A 24,501-nucleotide genomic window follows, 5' to 3' on the forward strand; every position below is an offset into this window, starting at 1 on the left:
CAACAATACAATAACCACATGAACCCTAGCAACCTGCGGGACCCCGGACAACTTAGTATATTAGTGCTGGCCCGAAAGCCACTTGCAGTATTTGAATATTTGGTGGAATTTTTTAACACACCTTTGAAGCATCGTTTTTTATATATCGTTGTTGCCGGGCGGAAACCTCGTATCTCCAAGTTTCAGATTTGTACGTTCTTTCGCAAAGTAAAGCCCTGCTTCATCATACAAGGCCGTCGCACAAAAGTAGTGAAAACAGCCGATCTACAAGCACACAACGCCTCGCGGTGCGAGGCGTTGTGTGCTTGTAGATCGCCTGTTTTCACTAGTTTGAATCATTTTTAAATGATAAATGTAAAACCAAGGGTTTTGGACATACAAGGTTTTCACCCGACAACGACGATATATAATGACTTCTACAATATCTATAATATTATACAATCTAAATAAAACAATAGATAAACTCGATTTAGATTTTCTTTTTGAAACTTCCGTCATCAGAATACAACCTTTTTTAAAGAGGTATAAAATAGACTATGTTTCATGGGCTGACACACTGCCTAACATGGAGGCTGCACAACAAGCCTCCCTCTATAAATAATCCTCCCAACCCATTACGGCCAGCAGGCCAGCAGAGTACCAGCTTTGATATAGTGCCACCAAGGAGGAACATGGAGGGGCTTGTCACCAGGTCTGTGGTACCGGTGGCCCTGGATCAATAGGATCAATAGGATCACACACACACACACACACACGCGCAGGCACACACCCACACACTCACGCAGGCACAGAGGACCCTGCATCTCTAGATTTCAAAGTTTTTTGAAAATTAAAATGGTGGATTTTATAAATTTTAAAGGAGCTATAGTCAACTTTTTCTTGAAAAACGGATGCTAAAATAAAAATAATGTTTCAAAAATATTTTATAAAAATATAAGCTTCATAAATGTGTTTCTATTCAAAAATGACCACAAAATGCATAAAATAATGATAAAATAATCATTTTGGCCATTGTCAGACCGACACTTTGTTTCCATTCTAATCTATTCTTTGATAGTGTTAGACTAGGTCTAGGATGTAAACAAAGTGTCGGCCCGACAATGGCTAAAATGATTATTTTATCATTATTTTACGCTTTTTGTGGTCATTTTTGAATAGAAACACATGAATGAAGCTTATTTTTTTATAAAATATTTTCGATTTTTTTATTTATTTTAGCATCCGTTTTTCAAGAAAAAGTTGACTATAGCTCCTTTAACAAGAGCTTCCGGCTATATAATAAATGACAACGGATGCATTGGTACACAGGTACTTTTTTCCATTTCCTGAAAAGTTAACGGTTTTGGATGTACTGTATGTAACGACGGGTCGCCGTTACTAACCCCAAGTAATGTTTAAACACAGTTCTGAATAAGTGTTGTGTAGGTTAAATAAAGACACTGATTGTAACTAGAAAAATGCAATTGGAAATTACAAGTGTGGTTGCCTTGAGGCGAGTCACACTTATATCTCTGTATCTGTCAGTCCTTGTCCCTATTTGAGTGGTGCTAACCATTCTATCCTTGTCCCTTTCATGCCCATATATGGAGATTCATGATGTCAACAATATTAAGCCCATATCTTGGAATGCCCATATATGGACATATGGTACTCTTTCAGTCTCATGTGGTCTATGATGTCAGACATCTATGCTATCAGTCATCTCCATATTTGGGATTTCTAATTAAAGTCAATGGTGAAAATGTATTCACTCACAAATACATTTATATAAATTAAACTATCTCTTAGCAAAATGCAAGGAATCGATGCAAGGAATCGATTCCGGTTTATTTTATTTTATTTTTAGTTACCTTTTTTTCCTGACTATATCTACTGCATAGTACTGTGTTCTATCCGTCTGTCCTTCAATGTTATATGAGATACTTCAATGGTTTCCTGTGTAAATAAGCCAAGTGCTTTTATAGGATCTCCTTTTAGGTGACCTTGTACCAGTGAACTGTACCGTCATGAAACTGTACCTTTTCCTATCCAAACTTCTAATCTAATCTTCAATCAATCAACCAATGAAGCCGGTTGACATGCCACCAAAACTGTGGGAGGAGAAGTGTGGCTAAATAAAGTTTATCTTACTAAATGTAATGCCTCAACTCTTAGTGCTCGTCGGGGAGGGGGGGTCCCCAGTCAAAATATGATTATTTTGGGGGTCCCCAGTTAAAATATGATTATTTTGGGGGTCCCCAGTTAAAATATGATTCTTTTGTGGGTCGCGGCCTGAAAAGGTTGAGAACCACGGTTCTACAGGACGACGGCGATGTGCCGGGGGGGAAGTGGACCCCGTGGCTACTTAGCCCCAGCTTCCCGTCGATAGCGCTGACGGGCAGCCAGGGATCCCTCCATCACAGCGGAGGCTGGGGGGCCGCCAGCACCTGCCTCTCCCCTCAGGGCTGTTTGTGACAGACGGAGTGAATTAACACCTGCCCTTTCTCTTCCCAGATACTCCATTCACACACACACTATCGACTGCCCCGGCCAGCCTCGTATGTTGATTTTTATTTATATTTTCCCCTGACACACGCACGAATATATGCACGTGTACGCACATAGCATGTCGTCACTGTCAGGCAGAAACCTTGTATCTGCATATTTAAACACTTTCCCCCCCGTAAATTAACGCCCTGCTTCGTCATACAAAAGTAGCAAAAATAGGCAATCTACAAGCTCCCGACACGTCGCACTGTGAGGCGTTGTGAGCTTGTAGATCAGCAATCTTTTTGCTATTTTTGACATTTTCGAAAGTGTAAGTGGTTAGGTGTGTCTGTGGGTTTTAGAATGAATGAATGAACATATTAACAATAGTGTGTGACTAAATAATAACTAGAAACTAGAAAGGGAAATTGCAAGTGTGGTTGCACAAACGCGACTCGCAAGGAATCCACTGGGAAATGAATTCCGTCTTAACATTTATATTACATATTGCGATGTCTCGTGAAGCATGACATCGGACATGATATCGTCCAATCAGAAAAGGGTCCATTGAACTCAATGGACTTAACAGAAAAAAGGTTTACTCTAGTTTGGTGAAATGGGTTTACGGAAAAAAACCTAAGGTTTGTTATAGGTGAAATAAATATGGAGAATAACAATAGTCTGGTTGCCTATAGCAACCACACTAACTACACTGGATCCATTGGAGTACAGGTTCTTTTCTTCCATGTCCTGAAAAAGTAACAGCTTTTTGGACATACAAGGTTTCTGGCTGACAGTGCTGATATTGGAGCGTGCTTGTCTAGGTTTACAGTGCATCCCCAAGGTGTGGCAGGGCTTTAATAGAGAAGGACGCGGAGGCCACAGAACTCGTTTTGGCATCCAAACTGCTCCTTTAACTACCCCGACCCATAAACACCACACTATCTCAGCGCTCCCTCTTGTCGGGTGGCCAGGAACAGGTGGCCCGGACCAGACACGGTTCCATAAAAAAAGAAAAAAAAAAAAGATGTGGAAAAAGAAAATAAAAAATAGAAAAGAAATCTGAAAGGAGCTCAATCCTTTACTCTCGGCTCTCACCTCTTCGGCCATCATTTACTTTCTTTATTACCATTAATGGTTATGTGTCTGGATACAAATCTGGGCCACTCTCCTAAAGCTGTCAGGACAGACTGTGGCCCCAGGAAGTATTGCAGTCACCTTGACACACACGCACACACATACACACACACACGAACACACGTGCACATACACACACATACACACACACACAGCCACACACAAACACACACACACACACACACACAACGCCATAGCCTGCGGCGAGTGCCTGCTTCATTAAGATTCCATACTAGACAGCAGAGAAGGAAATAGGAGGAGGGACTGGGAGTGAGGAGGAGGTGTACTGGGAGGAGGAGGAGGAGGAGAAGTGGGGTGGGGGGGGGGGGGGGGGGGGGGGGGGGGCACCTCGATGTCCACTGGGGGGTTTGGATGCTAGTAGTTACTATTCAGTCCCCATAAAGGAAAAACCGAGGTATTTCCACTGCGTTCAATGAAATTATGATCTCTGGATCTGGATGCAGGTCTCCTCTCCATTAAGTTAGAATTAATAGCCATGAAGCTGCGTAACATATGGACATGAGTCATGACAGAAACATGTAGGATATTATTTATCCCTCTGCCATACTCGAGAGAGAAGTCGTTAAACGTATCACTTTGAAGCTCACAGTTGAACCTGACACATTTACAATAATAGTAAACATTGTGGTTTATGTTAAATGTATGCTATGAATTACACGCGATATACAACTTTCAATGGCCACTCCTGTAATCAGTACACAAGGTTTCCTTGGATTTTTGTAGAACGCTAGCCCCAGAGTAGGGTTTGAGTGGTATCAAACCTTCTTAGTGAAGCAGGATATAGGCAGGGCGGTACATAACATGGTGGATTTTGGAAATCGGGGAGATCGGGGCCGATTTCAAAAGATTGGAATCGGAAGAAAAAGATCGGGAAACGCCTTGTCTTTATATATTTAAAAAACATAAGCTGATGAGCTTCATTTTGTATTTGTTTTGATACAATGCTGCACTAAGTGAAAAAAGAAGCTCGGATAGAATGGATACTGTTATTAAAAAAAAAAAAAAAAAAAAAAACGTAACGGACAACATAAAAGCATGAATTCTTTTCTTTTTCCTTAATGCACTGCGGAAAGATCGGATCGAGAAGGATCGGGATCGAATCGGGAGCAAAAATATGTGATTGGGACCGTGATCGGGACATCCCTCGTGGATTTAATGTTGTTCTGGTAAGCAGTATATATTATTAAATAGGCGCAGCACAATGCAGAACAGGGATGTGATCTAAAGGGGTTAAAAAGGCATTTTTCATTATGTCTTTATAGAAGCAGGGGTGCTTCCAGCAAAGAAAGGTGCAAATGGTTTACTTGTTCTGTCCTGATGCAACACACCATGAGAATTGGCATGAGATGGAAACATGCGCACACGCTTGCTCGCACACACACGCACGCACGCGCACGCACACGCACACACACACACACACACACACACACACACACACACACACACACACACACACACACACACACGTAGGCTCACACACACACACACACACACACACACACACACACACACACACAGAGAACAATGTGCCTCGCTCGGTGAGACTTCATTTTGATTAGAGACAAATGATATGAGTGTCCCGGCCTGCAGCCTCCGGCATGTCACACCATTTCTATGCAAATAACAACTGCACGGTTCACTTTCAATTATTCCAGTCAGAGCAGCGGGGCAGGCTGGGATGGAGAGGGAATCCACGTAGAAGAGGCCCATGGCTGGAGAACGCATGGCCAGTGAGCTGGAACCAGCACACACACACACACTACAATGTCTTTGATTTAGACGTCAGCGTGCGCTGCCATTTGCCCTTTCAGAATGCATTCTTTTATTTTACTCCCAATTCCCATTTCGTGACCACCAATCCGCTTCCTTATCGGGTTTCTTTGCCAGAATAAATGCAGTTTAATACATGGCAGTTGTACATTTGAAGATTAAAATGCAGATGCATTAATGGCATTCATTTAGTGCACCGAAGGAGCACAGTGCACAAGCCCACAATTACATTCTTCATGCCTCCTATATTTTAGAACACATGACAGTGTATCGGGAGAGCAGAACGGAACATTGCCATGTTTTGTCCTGCAGTAGAAATGGGCTCTTTTGTCGTATCTCCACAATTCATAGATCAGTAAGATGGAAGCACATTATGGCCCACTTTATGTAGTGTACGGAGGAGTTGGATACAATATCGGGCTTTCCACATGTACTCTGGGTACATTTCTATCCTTGTAGTAGCGATCCCCTTCAAGATGGACACATCGAACAGCAAAGATAAAGAAGAAAGAAGGTCGAACGAACCAGAAGGAACACAGCGCTAGGCTAAACTAAAGCCCTACCATTTTAAAATGCAAGTTTGCAGACATAGCAGCGAAATCTGTTCATTTTTAAATTCCTTGTTATCACAAGATTGAGCTCACAGTAAATTTTCGTTTTTCCAATATGTGGTATTTATATTCAGTTTGACAAATCATGATGTCTCATGCTGAACAAATAGGCTAGCATGCAGTTTTGCGTGTGAATCACGATAGACCAGCAATCTCAAGACATTGTATTGCTTTGTGTAGGTCTGCAGAAAGTGTTGCCACTGATCTTTAGCGGATTAATTAGTCAATGCGAACATACGTACATCTCTGTTCTGAATGGCTGCATAAATGTGGCTTTAGAACGACATCTTTGACAGGATGAGTTTCCCAAATGTTGTCAACTGTAAGGAATGTGTACCTTGTTCAGAGCTCCAGCTCCAGTAAGGATGATGTGGGAGTTGTCCACTTGAATGGTGCGCTGACCCAGCCTCACCAGGTACGCTCCAATCCCTATGGCTCGACATGTTACCTGTAGGACAACAACATCCACAATTCACAATGACATGTAAAAAGGACCAAAGCCCATAGTCTTTAAGCAGTACAGCATGGATAGAACATCAGATATATGGACAAAATCAAATATCACAATAATTTTGACCAAATACCTTGATTAAATTGTGACTATAATATCAATATACTTTGTATTTCTTTTTTTTTCTTTTTTTTTTAATCTACAAGCTCACAACATACATTGTGAGCTTATATAGTATATAGTAGTATAAATGTATAGTATAAATGGTGATTAAAACCAGGAAAACATGCCATATCAATATATTCCGTTAACCCAAATCACAGACGATATCTAGTCAGATATCAGGATATCGATTATCTATATATTGCCCAGCCCTAGCCTTTACAAACACATATTTCAGAAAATGTCTTCCTTGATAACAAGGCGAGTAGAAGGCCCTGCACACGTGTGTGTCCTCTATGGGTTTCTTACCAGGTTCATAGTAATGATCTCCTCGTACGCCAGAGAGGACTCTCCTGCAATCATTCCAGAGCCCTTCAGGTTCTCCACGCCCAGCCCCTCGTCCTTCCCAATGATGTCAGTGATCTTATACCTGCAAGACCACGCACCCACATAACATTAGACACCCGTCAGACCAAACCTCACCCCTTTCAACTTCAGCCATGTACTGTAGTTGCTGTGCTAACCAGGTGTCTAGTCATACAGTCTGTTGATTCTATAAGGGCTGCAACTATTGATATGTTTTTATATACAGCATCAACAAATCTATTAACCACTTGTCTCATACTTTGTATGACGGTGTCATGCAAAAATAGCCAATCTACAAGCTCAAAAAATGTCACGATGCATTGTGAGCTTGTAATGACCGCTTATGACCACCCATAATCAAATTCCCAAAATAAGCATAAATGATGAATTGATCATTTTAACCCATCTGCCGCCGTTGACGGTGAGGATTGTCATTGAAAGGGTTAATACCATGGCGCCGTTGACGGTGAGGACTGTGAATCTTACTGTATATACAGTAAAGATATTATTACTTACTTAATGTCGCTCCGGTCCCGCTCGCATCGGTAATGTCTGCGATTTGTTTACAACGCACGTTGGGCGTGCACGCGAAGTGAAGCTCCTCAATGTTAAGTCAATGGCGAGGCCCATAAAGAAACTTCATTTAAACAAAATAGCCATTTTGAGACATTTTGCAGCAGATCTAAATGTAAACAAGGCAAAAGGCAGGGCGCAGCCATCTTCATCTTCTTGTCGCACACTGTCATGTGACTAGATGACGTAATCGTTGCCGTCAAGTGATAATCCAAAAAAACAAAAACAACCCCCTTCCGGCCCTTCAAAATAATAGCGGCGGCCGACGGAGGAAACGACGTGGCGCCGAGGCACCAAGCAACCTTCAGATTAAGAGGCAGTAGATGTGTTAATCATTACATCGATTAGTTCGATTAACTTTTGCACCACTAGATTCTTTTTTTTTATATATATATATATTTGGGGATTTTCATGCCTTTATTGGAAGGCAGTCTAGTGAAGAGTGACAGGAAACCGAGAGAGAGAGACGGAGAGTGACACGCAGCAAAGGTCGTCAGGCTCGGGAATCACACCTGCGACCCGCTGTCATGCTGGTGTGGTGCTTAATCACTCGGTGCCCCCACACTCCTAAATTCGATGACAGGATAGAGATTCACCTCCCCCTCATCCTTATCTAAACTTAAACTTAAAAATATATATCTCACACTTTACATATAACACCTTAAAACAATACACACCTTGACTCTCCCTCATCCTCCACATGCTCAACATGCACAGAGTTTAAGGCTGAGACCTTCTTGTAGTCCTGGGGTGTCAGGTACAGGTACTTGAAGCCCTGTCATCAAAACAAACAACAGTTTGAATCCACAACTTTCCAACATCCCATCGTGCATTGTGCAGAATGTGCAGGCAGCTTCCGGCTTCCGAGAGTGATCTACAAGCTCACAACGGTTGCATCTATTCTGCGACGCGACGTGAGCTTGTATGTCTAAAGGCCTCTCCATACTTCGACCGAAATGTTCGGTGAGTTGTGTTTTCCGACGTGCAAATTTCCGAACTCTCGTTCGGTCCAATGCTTTTCAGAAGTCCCGAGGGATATCATTTTATGGTAGAAAAGGACCTTTTGACCGAAAACGGCGGTTTCAGTCGAAGTATGGAGAGCTCTTTATGACAATTTAAGAACTTTTTAATGACTGTAGAAATTGTGGACATAGCCGATCTACATTCTCACAACGCCTCGCATTGCAAGGCGTTGTGAGCATGTAGATCTGCTATTTTCACAATGGAACCGTGTTATACAAAATTGTATTCCTCAACTCTTAGTGCTCGTCAGGGTGGGGGGGGGGGGGGGGGGGTCCCCTGTTAAAATATGATTATTTTGGGGGTCGCGGCCTGAAAAGGTTGAAAACCACTGTCCTATAGCACTGGTAAACTGAATAGCTGCCGACTGACCTTGTAGTAGTCGGACGGGTCCTGCCACGCCACGTGGAACATGTGCCTGATCTCCTCTGCCAGGCCGATGCGGGCGCCGCTGTTGGCGGCGATGTAGATGCGAGGTATGCGAGCCTCTCGCGCCATCTCAGAGGCCTGCAGGAACAGCACGTCCTCTTGGGGGCCGAACGACCCGATCTTGTGCGTGATGTCGTTGCTGATGACGATGATCTCCCGGCCTGCCGGGTACTCTGGAGTCCGCAGGGTCATCCGCCACGCCACCATACCGATCTAGCGGAAACACCACAGACATGTTATTGTTATGATTCTCTATAGCAAGGGGTCTTCAACATGGGGTCCTCAGAGTTACTACAGGGGGTCCTCCAAATCTTTGTGTGATTTTTTTTTTTCTCCTTTTTTTATATTAACCACTTGAACCCTAAGGTCCATATTCTGAGAACTTTAGACAAAAATAGCTGATCTACAAGCTCACAACGCCTCGCAGCTTGTAGATCGGCTATTTTCGGCAGAGAGGTTTGGTGTAGAGGGGATAAAAGAGCACACTAAGTACAGCGTCAAAGGTCAAGTTTAGGTTTAGGTATTGACGGTTGAAGTGGTTATCTGAAAACACAAATTGACACGAATCCAAAATACACTGATGATTGATGAAACTATATGGAACCTATGAAAAGGTTGTGGGGGTCCCTGCTCCATCTCACTCTCAACTAAGGGGTCCTTGGCCTAAAAACATTGAAGACCCCTGCTCTATAGCAAACGTAATGATTGTTTGACTTCTGCCAGTCCTCGGCCTAGTTCAGTCACAAGTTCAGACATATGTTGCCTTAACCCTGCAGATCATTTATAGAACACTTGACAGGTCACCTCGACCGCCAACGTCAGTTTGCTGGCAGAACATCTTCATTCTGCTCATCTAATCTTAGGAAACACATAGACTGATGTGACTGTTGCTGTGGAAGAATTGCACCATGGCTGGGGGCTTGGCAAAGGTCAGTAACCATAGACCATCTTATATGTGGAAGCTCCTGATATGTATATAAGATGTGGATAAAGTCTGTTCAGGAGCTAATGCTTAGCACGGCTGAAACCCTTAAACCATCCTGAGATTACTTTGGAAATCCATAATATTATGTTATATAGTATATATATCCTTCTGGGTTCAGAGTAAGATGTTCTTTTTTGAAGCGGTGAAAGCCGCTTCCAAGGAGTGGCTTTGTGTGTCCCGTTCATGTACATATATGGTCATTTCAGTCCAGAATGAACAGGTTTTATCTGTCCGTACATGTGTGTCCCATGTGTCCATATATGGACATTTCAGTCCAGAATGAACAGGTTTTATCTGTCCCGTACGTCCAGAATATACGTGTGTAGTGTCCGTCCCGGTCTGATGATTGGATGATTAAAAATGTCCAATGAGACCATACTTTGAGGATTGGTCAAGCTTCACATGACAATTCGGCCCTCCAGATAAAATCATTCATTCATTCAGACTTCTGAATTCTGAAGCTCTGGAACACATAGAATAAAAGTTCACCGCTTCACTTCGAACCGAATGTATAGAATTAGTGCGTAAGGCGGAGTTAGGGAGGAGTTTCGCTCCAGATGACGTATTTCCCGTCGCCATCCTCGAGGGACGTCACTTATAATAATAATAAGTGCACTACAACGTTTACACAACCTCCATGACGATCCTATTACTGTATGTTGAGATAGATTGTAGTAGGCTACAACAGTTATCATCAAAATAAACCACATCAAAGTGTGCGGGACATTTCTCTCTCAAAATAACAACTTTTCTAGTGTTATTTCTTATCCTGGTAAACATCATGGGTCTGTCGACAGACAGCGTTCATTGTTCAGCCATTAACAAGGAACTGTTTGCTCAATCTCATTGTAGGCTATATCCTATAATATATTCAATAGATATATTTTTATGACAGATTTACTGGCCTCAACCTCCCGTGTAATATGTATTAGCCTATAGTCTATAGACACTTCAGTCAACTCTGCCACTTTACGCAGATCATCTGAGAGAGAACATTGTGGTCGAGCTAGGATCACTTTGTATTGAGAGAGAGAGGTGCGCTTTCTCTAATTATCCAACAGAAGAGAGAGAGAGAGAAATGGTCAAGCAAGCCTATAATATATTCAATAGAAATATATTTGTTATGCCAAATTACAAAACCAAACCCGAGTGTCACCGTAATGGTCTTGGCCACGTCCAGTTCCGTCCCGTTCTGATTCTTTTTTTTTTTTTTTTTTTTTTGAGACCTGTGACATTGTCCTGAAATCCGTTTATTTCCGAGGTTCAGAGAGACCCGAGCATTTAGCTTATTATTAGGCTATTAAAAGTCCATGCGTGCCTCTGCCTTTCATGTGGTGAGGTCTACTCAATCTAACATACTGTCTGCAGCTGTGTGAACTGATTGACAGGCACTGTCAGAAGTCAGAGCGGTGTAAACTTTATCATGTAATGTAGACTTATTATTGTCCAATGCTGCTGGTTGGTTGCCTAGAATCTATAATATTAACATTGAAACAAAAGCCAGGGAGAAAGGAATGCTTTTAGGCTATTTTCTATACAGAGGTAAGTCATTTTCCGTTTGTTTGTAATAGTTGCAGGCTAGAAAGAGAGAGAGAAAGAGAGAGAGAGAAATGGTCGAGTGAGCTTCACTTTGTATTGTGAGTAAGACGGTGGTGTTGCATTGCCGATTAAAATATAATCTCTTTAGGCCTAAGCCTATTTATTAAACCACAATCGAATGTTGTTTACTTGCATAATGGGGACACTTTTTTTTAATTGTAGGCTATTTTATATTTAGTCACTGGAAAATGTTTCAACATCTGATCTCTCAGTACTGTTGCTTCAAGTTGGAAATGAGAACATATTAACTCATACCCTGCCAAACCCGAGGAACCCGAGAATTTCGCGATGTCCCTCCCTGCCACGCCCGAGGAACCCGAGAATTTCCGCCATTTTGAAAAAAAAAAAAAAAAATTTTCAAAAAAATTTTTTTTTTCAAAAAATGTTTTGGGACCCCAAAAACGTTAGTAGGCATGATAGCGATCGCGAAATTGCTTGTTTAACCCCCATACAACCCCCATACAACTCAGGTAGCAGACCTCCAAGCTCACAACAGTGTAAAACATAATGGCTGCTATCTCATGAATGCCTGAACGGATTTCCATTCGGATTTTTTTGTTTGAAAGCTGTGAGCAATGTGGACACACGTGGTGCATTATCTAGGCATGGGTGTGCATGATCCGTGCACTATGAATTACATGGAAGTCTATGGAGACGAATGGCAGTTAAAGAGTACGAAGGTATTGTTAAATGGCAGCATATGAGTTAATGCTTCAGTGCACTGCTGAGGCCATCTGTTATTTGATTGATTGAATACTTTAGTCAGTACACATGTACACAAATGTACACAGCCAGCCTACACACCACCTCACCGACAAGAAGCAACTACAGCAATTTTTTTTTTTTTTTTTTGACTGGTCCCCCTCAGCAATGGCGCTGGTTTTGTAGGCCGATAACTCCAAATCGGCCTACAAAACGTCATACGCACGGATATACAGAGTTCATAGCTCTAGAACACATAGAATAAAAGTTCACCGCTTCACTTCAAACCAAATGTATATACAGAGTTCATAGCTCTAGAACACATAGAATAAAAGTTCACCACTTCACTTCGAACCGAGGTTTGATTTTTACCTTCTGTGCAACATAATATTAAGATGTAAAATACCGGTAACCACTAAGCAATGCATTCAAAGAAATACAGAGACCCCTAGAGCTGGGAAGGAAAAGTGCACATAATAAAGGGCAGGGGACATCATCCATTTGGTTAAAAAGCTCCACTTTGGCATGGTAATTGGCTGTTAAGAGTATACTTTTTCATATTCCTCCTTCATTTGTTTAGAATTTCACCGCCTGTGGGGTTAAAAGTGAGGTCTCACCTCATTTCCCCCTGGCAGTCGATTCATCTGCACCAGCTGACCCTGGGGGTCCAGCACCAGCTCTGTGAAGGTGAGCAGCTCAGAGGGTAGAGGGCATTTGGGCAGGTCGGCGAAGGCTTCGGTGGAATGCCACAGTTTCCTCAGAGCCTGGTAAGAAAAAAAAGCAACTTTAGGCCTAGAATTATTGAATGCTTTAACCAGTGAAAAATAGCAGATCTACAAGCTCACAGCGCGGCTCCGAGTGCCGCGCTGCGAGCTTGTAGATCTGCTATTTTTGAAAAAGTCGTGAAAATGTGTGCAAATCTTTCTATTATATGTATTTTCAAAGCGAACGTTTGTAACTTAAAATTTAGCTTCTGGGTGGTCCCTGGAACTAAATATTTTGAGATGCGGGTCCGTGGCCAAATAAATATCAGTTTGGGGGTCCTTCACATGAAAAGGTTTGAGAACCGCTGACATAGTAGTCTCTCAAGAACAGACAATAACTGAGCTCCATTTAAGTGAAAAGGACCTTTTCTTTGACGATGGCTGGCCAGATTGCTGACATAGAAACACAGGTTTTTCAAAAAATCTTAGAAGGATTCAAAAGACTCCTTCTAAGAATCGGGTCAAAATTCTAATTTTCACGATTTTTCAAAAACAGCAGATCTACAAGCTCGCAGCGCGGCACTCGGTGCCGCGCTGTGAGCTTGTATATCTGCTATTTTTCAATAGTTAAAGCATAAAATAACGATACACAATAATGTGCGCCCGTTCTAAATGGGTTAATCCACTGGGGTTAAGGTCTACGTCCATGCCATGTGACATCCTACCTGTCTGAACATCTCAGGGAAGTCGTAAACATAGGTGGTGCCCAGGGACTGTGCCTGGAAGCGTTTGGATTGCAGCAGATCCTTGGTGACGTATGGTGTGTTGATGAGCATGCCATGTAAAGGCCCCTGCTTGTCTCCATAGGCCTGGAACATGATCTGGACAGGGACAGAGAAGAGTGTCACTTCTCTGAAGAATTTAGTTTCCCCTGCATTTTATGCTCTATTTAGAGAAACCTTAGGGTAGAGTCAGGGGCGACATGCAAGACATGACGAGGGTTGAATTTGAACTTGCGACTCACAAAACTGGCTTACTGAATATCTATGCAGGGTTTTTATACATTCTTTTTTAAATATGCATAAAAACTCATTACTATAACTAGAGCTGGAATCTGTCAATACCATTGCAAAGCTCCATCCATAGGGAAAATTATTGTATTGGACAAGATCAAGCTTTTGCAGTTGGTGTGAATAATGAATAGGTCTAACTTCAATAGCTCTTGATCAACCGCAAATAGAAGCTCCAAATAAAAAACATTCTCCAAACTCCACATAAAAGCTGCAGGAAAAAAAGGTGTGATAATTTATCGGGGCACTGAGTTTGCCCAGCAACTATAAGCATTAGTTTCAGAGAAATGGCCCATGAATCCTTACTGATGTCCAATACAATGAAGGAGCCTTTGCCCTCCTGCTGTGGCGATGGAATGGGATGGAATGGATCATGTACGTACCTGTTACGCTATATCAAGTAAAATGTGCTTATTTACAGATTTGTCCACCAGGCTAAAGGCTGTCAGATAGCTCTTATGCTCAGCTCCCAGTCAATAATTCATATGGCAAAGTTATTCGTTATTATTATTATGTTTTTCGCTATTACAAAAGTGGCTCTATTCGGGGAGTCGCTTTAACATACTGAGGCCCGTTTCTTAAAAATGGGCTGTAGCCGTTTGCCTGCAGCCGACTAGACAAAGTTGTGGATGGTAAATGAATGAAATGAGAGATGAGCCCCACCTGTCGGTCTTTGGGCCCCACCTCCTGCTCTGTCCGGGAGTCAGTGACCTCCTTGTACAGGCTGATGTCCAGGTAGTAGCCCGACTCGTTGGTGAGGAACAGGCGGATGGGGATCTGTTTGCCCGTGGGCGTCAGGCGGATGTTGATCTTCAGCTCGGCCTGCAGGACACGCAGCTTCCACAGGCGGCTGCCATAACGCATCACCATGGAACGCACCGACTCCTCGATCTGAGGACAGGCATGACGGATCAGGGTGAGAAACAGTAGGAGGACCATTGTAACACAAGTGAAACAAGCAATAGGCACAATAGCTGAAAAAAACGTATGTTTCTATATCAGTGGCGCTCAAACTTTCGCATGTCAAGGACCGCTAGAATTATATGTATTAAACCTTAAGTCTGCATGATTTGCACAAATGTTCATGATTAAAAAAAATAGCAGATCTACTGTACAAGCTCATAGCGCGGCACCGAGTGCCACGCTATGAGCTTGTAGATCTGCTATTTTTGAATAGCTTAAGAATAATAATTACGCAGATGCTTTCCAGGTCTTAAATGACTTAATCTCCAGGTTTGTCTTGTGTGTGATTATTTGACTAACCTTTGACGGGTCCATGATAACAGTGGGGACGAAGTTGAGGAAGATGTGGTTGCAGTCCGTGCGTACGGTGGTGTTGTTGAAGGCCACCTCCAGCTCATCCATGGCCTCCAGCAGGAGGCGCTCTGCCTCGTTGTGGAGGTACTCAAACGATGCCTCCTACAGAGAAGCAAGGGCCAAAAGGTCAACGGAGGGCAGGTGAAATTAATAGTATTAACCACTTAAACCAGGTTTCCCCAATAGGCGGCCCGCGGGCCATTTGCGGCCTGCGGGGGGCTACTGTCTGGCCCACACCAACCCCAGTAATAATGGTGGTATAAGAGCAGCAACAACACTAGTATATCGTCGTTGTCGGGTGGAAATCTCGTATCTCCAAATTTGTACGTTCTTTCGCAAATCATACAAGGCCGTCACACAAAAGTAGTGAAAACAGCAGATCTACGAGGCGTTGTGTGCTTGTAGATCGGCTGTTTTCACTAGTTTAAACCATTTTTAAAATGATAAATTCAAAACGAACAGTTTTGGACATACAAGATTTTCACCCGACAACGACGAAGACGGTCGCTGGAGTAGTGGGAACGCCACCATCGCCCCATGCAATGTTGTGGCCCTCAGCTTTAATTCGGCCCTTGGCGAAAACTAATGGGGAACCCTGACTTAAACCCTATAAATACTGTATATATTCCCAGGGGTATACACTTGGTCCCCTCCATTCCCCTCCCTACACCTGACCAAATCTCTTCGGCGAAAATATCAGATCTACAAGCCAACAACACGCTGCGTCGTGAGCCTGCAGTTGTGCTATTTTCAGCAAATGTTCACCTACTATGACCCCAGAAAGGGGACACTAGAGTTCCTGTGGTTTGAGTACAAAATAGAATGAAATGTGAAACACACAAAGCTCAAAGCGCAGGAAATACAACCACATTATTATGAATGCAAGAGCCACAGAAAATAAAAGGTAATGGAAAATCAACGCTAACCCTAGGAAAAGACGAATCAAGAAAGCTAAAAACACGCCACCTGTTCCCACTTTGTTTTGCTCACCTTGGTGACGAGGTCAGAGTGGCGGATGATGGCCCGGACAAAGAAGCGGTAGTCTGTGACCTCGGTGCCCACCTCCACGCGGGCGGCCCCCAGGTACAGGTGCATCTTGTGGTTGGCACAGGGGATGGCGGTCAGGGCAAAGTTACGCATGCGGTTGAGTTCCAGCTGGAAGGCCAGCGCCGGTTCCAGGTGCCGGTAGATCCTGTCCTCCTGAAACTACACAGAGCAGGTTGGGACACGGTCATGTAGAAAAGTCATGTCACAGGGGCTGTCACAATTATTACATAATCGTCTAATCGTGATTATTTGACATTATCGCAATTATTTTGTCATAATCGCCATAATCGTGAATGTTGAAAAATGTCCGAAATAGTGGAAATAGCAGATCTACAAGCTCACAACGCGTCGCCCTTGTAGATCGGCTATTTCCACTATCAAAGTTATTTTTTAAGTAGTAAGTTGTCAAATATGTCAGTAATTTCTTTGTATATTTAGGTTATGTGTCATATCTACCATGTACAACTTCAAAGCCTAAAAGCCAAACAGAAATGTAATTATCAACGACAAAAACACAATTAAATCGTTAATCGCCAATTATTTGAGTGACAATTAATCGTCATGTAAAATGTCATATCGTGACAGCCCTAGGGACACGGTCATGTAAAAAAGTCATACTCATATGAAGCCTGTAAAACGATTTGTTCAAAAGTTCCTTTCACTAGTTGTGTTCTGATGGCACTCCAGAGATGCCTGCGAGCTGTGGTGGTTACTAAGTAAATGAAATCAAAACTATCAGGGGCAGTGGAGAGGAAGAGCCATTGCCGATCACGGAGTGAGTTTTAGTGGTGAGACGGTAATTTCTCACATCTTCTACTTGTGAATGCCATAGCAGTCACATAAACCCGGTCAGTGGACCCTTGTTCAATTATCTCCAAATGATCTGGTGTTAAAACTTCGGTTAGGCATTCCCTAACATTTTCCTGTTCATTTCTTTCTGTGCACCGAGCTTGCTATTCACCAACACTTCAGATTCAAGGACTGACACACAGATGCAGATACTCACTTTGTCTCTGGCACGGAATGTGAAGAACTTTGGGAATTCTCTCTGTGAGAGTGAGAGAGAGAGAGAGAGAGAGAGAGAGAGAGAGAGAGAGAGAGAGAAAGAAAGAAAGAAAGAGAGAGAGAGAGAGAGAGAGAGAGAGAGAGCAAGTGAGTGAAAGAGAGAGACAGACAGACAGACAGAGAGACAAGAGAATGGAAAAAGGGGAAATTATGAAATTCAAGAAAAACAAAACATCAGTATAAGAGCTTCACAGATGGTAGTGTATAATACCAGCTATTCTGGTTAGTGCATGCATGGAATGAGAGTAAAAAAACAAACAAAACAAAAACAAAAAACAGCCACATCTATATCTATACTATAATTTTGCGAATGTCTGAGTGAGTGAGTGAGTGAGTGAGTGAGTGAGTGAGTGAGTGAGTGTCTGTCTGTCACAGCGTTTCTCCTCAGTGGCTGGAGCAATTGATCTGAAATCGCATCACCATAAGCATATGAACACACCTGACATAACTGTGAAGCCTGTTTGTCACTTTCACAAATCGTATGCTGTATATTAGCATTTTTATGGTGTATCTACTATCTATTCTGCATCTAGCATGAGGCACATCTATTCTGCATCTAGCTTGGGGCAAAATGTTTAACCAGCTCTGTGTGTGTGTGTGTGTGCAGGCAGGCGGGTGTGTGTGCAGGCGGGTGGGCGGGCTGGGGGGGGGGGGGGACAGTATCTCTGTAGCCATTAAACGAAACGGGTTTCTTACATTGATGCTCCTACATCATGCAAGCACCAGTTAAAGTTACTTTCCATCCCTCATATACTGTGTGCACAGTGCACATCCCATAACCCACACACTGCACATCATTTTGGAGCTCATATCTTTGAACGGGTAAGGGCTAGTACAGTATATGCAGCATTGTTGAAAGCTAACAACTGCAGATGATGGATGCTGCCTGAACTGTTACAACAGCAAATAGGGTTAATTATTCTTCCATCATCTGGAGCTTGTTTTTACCCTGTGCTCTTCCAATGGTGCCGTTGTTGTCCATCTCACAGGAGAATCACAGTGCATTCAATCAAATGCTCACATTATGACGGCGATGGACAATATTTGGAGCACCATTCCCGATGCCAATGAATAAAACATTCCTCTTTCCCAGCGATGTATCTGAATTTCTGAATGTAAATCGGTTGTCTCATTAGACGAGAAGAACCGGGAGAAGTGCCCACTTGTCAGGACAATACCGGACCAATTGTCAGCACGCGCAATCGCCAAACTCAAAGCCTGCATGAAAACAAGACCGTAATTTGTACATGCACAGCAAAACCTGTATGGTCACGGTTTAATGCTGGGTTCCTTCTGCATCACATTCACACTCAATGCAGCGAGGGGAGAACCATAATGGTGTGATCACATACTGTAGTCTGGTTTTAGAACGTGAGCAGGCTTATCCAACAGCTACTGAGTGCTTCTATATGTAACAAGTGCCACCTAATGATGGTGACGTGAAAATGGATGCCATTCATTCTCATCAGAGCCTGTTGTCCAAGGCCAGGAAAATCAAAGGACTATTGTCAGCATGATTGCAAAAGAACATTCCCCCATATCTCTTTAGGGTAAAAACACATTTTATTTGAAATGAGTGGGTGCACTTTTTGACGTGGCTTGATTGTGGCCGATTGAACATGGACCTGCATAGTAATACTTATGTACTGTAGAACAGGGGTTTTCAAAGTGGGTGACGGGGCACCCTGGGGTGCCACGACGGCAGTCCAGGGGTGCCGCGAGATAATTTGATAATATTTGAAATGTATTTAGACATTTAAAATATATATTTAATTATATTTTATATTTAATATCAAAATATATATTTAATTATATTTTATATTTAATATCATTTTAAACTTGAAGTACAAAGTTATTTTCAGTCAGTTCTAACCAAAATGGCTATTATGTTGCTTTCCTCGCAACATAATCGCTAAAATATGCTATAAATATAAGGTGCTGGGAGTGAAAATTAGGAATATAATAATGTAGGGGTGCCTCGGATGAAAAAAATATTTATAGGGGTGCCCCGAGCCAAAAGTTTGGGAACCCTTGCTGTAGAACATGGCAGTAACACCACCGAGCTTGGTAATGTAAGGGCCTTTTGGATATAAAAACAATTAAACATAAACATTTACTAAAATGTCATGTTATTATGTTATAATTATGAACACATGGAAAGAGCACAGGATGCGTAAACTAGATCTTCTATTCCTTCATTCGTCTACTCACATGAAACCTTTGGTCCACCTCATAGTTGATCTGTTTCCTGAAATCCTGCCAGCGTGAACAAAGCAAAGGCAAAAAGAGAAAAAGATACAGGGAAGGAGATAATGAGCGGGTGCATGGGCAGAAAGGGGGGGGGCAGCCAAATTTGACAAAGTTAATTCGCTTAAATTATCACAATAACGTCATTTCACACAAACAAATTAGAATGATTACATTCAATTTGTGCTACATTTGATACGTTCTATTGAGATGAAGGCATTTAGTGATAAGCAAGGGAGGGGGCTTGTAAGGAGAACAGGGTTGTCCACTGGGACGATAAGAAAGGAGGTCCTCACCTTCTGAGCCACTAGGAACGTTAGTCTGCGGATGCCGTGGTCAAAGAGCACCGATTTCTAGGATGAAAAAACAAAGAAACCTGTTAGGACGAGAAGATCTCTTCTAACTCTAACAGAACCTATAACAGGTAAACTTGTGCTGTGCCGAACAACGCATCGCACAACAAATGTATCATCAAAGCGGCAGAAATGTGTTGCGGAGAGCCTTGCATTGGGTGTCGCGTAGTTCTTGAAAAACGAACGGTCGCAGACCAAGGGGCTAGTTTCCTTCACTGGAAATGAAGCCACTATCTCTATGAGTACATGGATCTCCATATATGGGTACCGGGGGTCTTCATATTATGGGTAACTGGTCCGATATACATCACTGGCCAGATGGCCAAGACATGGCGCGACCTTGCCCTTTAGGTCGCTTGATGCCCTGAGGCGTCTTACTAGTTATCTTAGTAAACGTTTAGTAAATTATGGTCTCATTCATCTTAAAAAGCAGTTTCTAGGCTTTCTACTGGTTATACAGAGTGAAGACCCGCCCTCCAGCCAATAGCATTCAATTGATTCATTTCCGTGTTCATTTCTGGAAAGATGGCGGATTTGCAATTGCTGAAAAATAGGCTTCATTTGCGGTCTGTAAAAACGAATGGTGTGACGTTGTACATTCCGCTCTGACCTTTGACTGAGTGAATTCCCGGAACATGGCGGCCAGGCCGTCATCATCGATGTCACTGTCTGTCTTTATAGCCACGTTCAGGATGTGAATAGGCTCGTCCTGGATACTCTGTGGGGGGCAAAGGAACAGCCATTATCAAGCCTGGCAATGTTGTCAGAGAGATTGAATTTGTTTTGATGCAATACAAGGAACGGTGTGTGACTGTCAAACAACACCAACCACTGCCTGCCACCCGTTCTCTCACCTTGATGTCCTCCTCCGCGTAGAGTACAGGGTTCCCTCCCTCTGGGAAGGTGGGACTGGCTGGCGGAGAGTCTGAGAAGCAGCTCAGCACATCATTAATGTTCCTGCAGAGAAGAGGCCAATCACAGTTACATTCATAACACATCATGTTCACAATTGCAGGGTAGAGAAAATATTGTTGGCGTCCCTTCCTTTCTTTGTTCATTCCTAGGTTTCAGGGGGTCCCCAGCTATTGACTATTGATAGCTAGTAAACTAATGGGCCCTTATGGATCTGTAACTCTTTTGTACACTGAGAGTGTACAAAAGGACCCTTATCCATGTGTCCATGTGGTTCCATTTGTACACTGTCAGGAGTTAAATTAACACTGAGGATTTTGACCACCGGTACACAATTCCACTTCCAGGTAGCAGGACTGACCTGGTAAACTCCTGGAAGGAACGGAAAGACACCATGGCCCCCATGCGCTGGCACGGCGGGGTGAAGGAGTTGTCCAGCAGCACGTCGCTGACCTGCACCATGCCGTAGTGGTTCAGGTTGGACGAGAACGACATCCTGGAGATGGCAACACAGAACACCCGTCACACTTGAGGAGGTGTGTGTGTGACACAACTGTACACAGTTCCCCCCAGACCCAGAGCTTTAACAGAGTGGCGAGAGGAGGGGGTTCATCCTCCCCCCCTGCGCCTTCATGATCCCCATATCTACTGTAGTTCAGTTCCGCAGTTCACGACTGCTTTGCTACAGCAACCTGGCTCCCCATTCACGTGTCAAGTAATGTGAAATAAAACAACAAGTAAATTGCGTATAAATTTGGAGGCATGTACAATGTAAAGAAAACCTTGCTGTGAATGAGGGTCAGAGCAGAGTAAAAAGCAGTGTAAGTGCCTTTCAAACAAAGGATTCCCTCTTGGATTTCACTAAAAACATTGTTAAATCAATTAAGGGTGCAACGGTTTCCAAAATGTACGGTTTGGTTCGATATTTTGGTGTCACGGTTCGATGTCCTTGATTTATAAATGTATTTTTATAACTAAGTATTTTTTTGTTTTAACTTTGAACAATAAGGTACCCAACCACTAGGGTAGTGGTTCTCCAAGTGGGCACAGCGGAGGGGGTTCCAAGGGAATGTGGATGTGGAGTGGTATTGTAATGTTCGGTACAGGGTCATTCGGTTCGGTACAGGATCTTTCGGTTCGGTATTCGATATTCGGTTCGATATGTTGCACCCCTAATATCAATATATATCAATGAAAATTACTTCAAGAGAATTTCAGAAGGCACGTGCAGCAGACACAGGAAAGACCATGTGTTAGTCAAACCGAAAGTGATTGCAATATTCGTGAGCCCAAACATATCAGGTATGATAGGGGTAGAGAAACCCGAAAGACACCAGGTCCCACCAGGGAGCTTTTATTATGCGAAAAGGGTTCCACATTGTTGAATGTTAGTCCCTTTAAGTGAAAGAGGGTTGCCCCAGTTTTTAGAGGAGATATTTATTTGAGGGCCAAACCTGTCCACAGATTCCGAATCTGAAGCTTTACTCTTCTCTGTATTTGTATCTTGAGTTTTGCTATCCTCTGTTTTAACGTCCTTGGTCTTAGCTGCTTGTAAATTACCATCCATGACTTTGATATATGGAGCAGACGCTTTCCTGGCAGGACAGTCACACATTTCAGTGCACATACAGGAAACCGTAAAACATTGTACTTTTCCCCACCACAAGTCTAAAATGTTTTGTTTTACAGTATACAGTAGTGAAATTACATAACATTTGTTCCCGGGGTATATTGCAGTTCACTCGACAGTGTTCAAATACATGACACGCACAATATTTAGACATGTACAACACAACACAACACACACACACACACACACACACACACACACTCACACACAGACTCAGAAGGTTTGGACATGGAGGCTGAACCGCCAAAGGCCATGCTCTTGTGAGTAAATTAAGAAATACCAAGCTGACCAGCCAGACCTCAGTCCAGGGTTCAGATAATCAGATTCATTATAGTAATACCAATAAGTAGCATAGCCAAACAACCAACTGTCAATAGCATGAATTTATTCTGTGGAGGATTATTTGACCATGCTAGCTAGTCTATAGTATATAGACCTAGGTTTCAATAGGAAGAACAGTTACTATACCTGTTTAGAGTGGGGATGTTCCCTCTGCAATCAAACAACATCGATTACTAATTGGTTAGTGGCAGGCAATCAATCAGAAAACAGTCAAGATTTAGGAATATGTGTGTACGGATCATTTTCATTTTCACACTGCATTGCAAGTAGTAGTCAAAGAGATCTCGGTTGTATTTTTCAAAAGTCAAAGATCCCGGTTGTGTTTTTCAAAATTCAAATGAATGCCTCAGTTGCAACTGCAGTAAAATAAAGGAAACTATGACATAGGGATGGGACGATAAGCGATATTATCGTTTATCGTGATAAAAAACACCCACGATAATCGTATCGTGGAGATTTAATTTATCGTGATATCGTCCTCCGTCATGCACTGGGATCAATTCACCTTTTATTAGCCATTCACCTTTTATTAGCCGAGCTGCATATCCGGTACCACTTAAACCCTCTATAAAATTGGTAAAAGGTACTTATAATATACCGGTACATACTTGAGGTCTTTTTTCCACTCTCTATTAACGTCTTTGCCAAAATATAGCCGATCTACAGGCTCACAACGCGTTGTGAGCTTGTAGATCTGCTTTTTTGGGGGCAAATGTTCCGCCCCAGGATAATGGATTTTGATTATCGCGATGATATCGTAAATCGCGATTTCTTTTGTCACAATAATCGTGATATGACTTTTTCATATCATCCCATCCCTACTATGACATCCTTATTGTAATCGTTAAATCACACACATTTCCCATTCTGACTGCTACCTCCATAACATGAGATCTCCTCAGGCTAAATTCAACAGAGAGTAGGAGACTCCCAGACTGGAGCGACCACATCACGTTCTCATGTCACAGTTTGAAAACATTCTCATGCTTTTTGTTGATCATTAGCAGCCAACCATGCAGGGGGGGGGGATTAGTCCACAGACAGTAGACCAACATGGCCTATCAGATGCATGCAATAAAACAAGCATACAATTGTTTGTTTGATTGATTGATTGTTAGAAGCCATGACTGCGTCCAACTCCATTGACACACCTGATCCTGGCGATTCAACAACAAAGAAAAGCACAATGTACACCGCAAAGCAGCAAGCAGGGAATGCAATACATGGTCACAACATACATCCAATGCATTCACACACACAGGGACTACAATAACCACAACTTGTAGAATGTTAAGAAAAAAAAATGTAATTGACAGGGTAGGGCAGGTCACTTTCTCAGATGCTGAGCACGTACGACAAACTTTGCTGTAGTTTGCCCCTAGTACGGTATCTCCAAAATTCCATCTGGCATAGAAGCAACTGCTTCACCTCCGGGACTTGTGACTCACATGGCACTAGGCAAAATAATGTTTAGTTTTGTCAAATGCTTTCTTGTGCACATGAAGATCATTTGCATGGAATA

At 42.7% G+C, this 24,501-nt stretch overlaps 1 protein-coding gene across 4 annotated transcripts in view; it reads right to left on the bottom strand.

Moving 5' to 3' along the window:
• The window catches only part of LOC308305174 (acetyl-CoA carboxylase), a 71,634-nt gene that overhangs the window by 14,814 nt on the left and 32,319 nt on the right, over window positions 1-24,501 (bottom strand). For 2 of the 4 annotated variants that reach the window (XM_080749877.1, XM_080749876.1), the window contains exons 28-44: window positions 23,106-23,129; window positions 22,462-22,602; window positions 21,369-21,503; window positions 20,950-21,052; window positions 20,706-20,813; window positions 20,039-20,095; window positions 19,707-19,751; window positions 17,437-17,478; window positions 16,374-16,589; window positions 15,330-15,485; window positions 14,730-14,957; window positions 13,722-13,877; window positions 12,910-13,056; window positions 8,950-9,219; window positions 8,235-8,332; window positions 6,928-7,048; window positions 6,343-6,453 (exon numbers count right to left, since the gene is read on the bottom strand). In XM_080749877.1, the coding sequence (XP_080606003.1) occupies window positions 6,343-6,453; window positions 6,928-7,048; window positions 8,235-8,332; window positions 8,950-9,219; window positions 12,910-13,056; window positions 13,722-13,877; window positions 14,730-14,957; window positions 15,330-15,485; window positions 16,374-16,589; window positions 17,437-17,478; window positions 19,707-19,751; window positions 20,039-20,095; window positions 20,706-20,813; window positions 20,950-21,052; window positions 21,369-21,503; window positions 22,462-22,602; window positions 23,106-23,129 (2,158 nt within the window). The remainder of the gene's footprint in view (window positions 1-6,342; window positions 6,454-6,927; window positions 7,049-8,234; window positions 8,333-8,949; window positions 9,220-12,909; window positions 13,057-13,721; window positions 13,878-14,729; window positions 14,958-15,329; window positions 15,486-16,373; window positions 16,590-17,436; window positions 17,479-19,706; window positions 19,752-20,038; window positions 20,096-20,705; window positions 20,814-20,949; window positions 21,053-21,368; window positions 21,504-22,461; window positions 22,603-23,105; window positions 23,130-24,501) is intronic. The other 2 variants (XM_080749878.1, XM_080749879.1) reach the window with 2 other exon arrangements.

This window comes from Nannobrachium achirus (assembly GCF_963921795.1).
Source record: "Nannobrachium achirus genome assembly, chromosome: 19".
NCBI lineage: Eukaryota > Metazoa > Chordata > Actinopteri > Myctophiformes > Myctophidae > Nannobrachium > Nannobrachium achirus.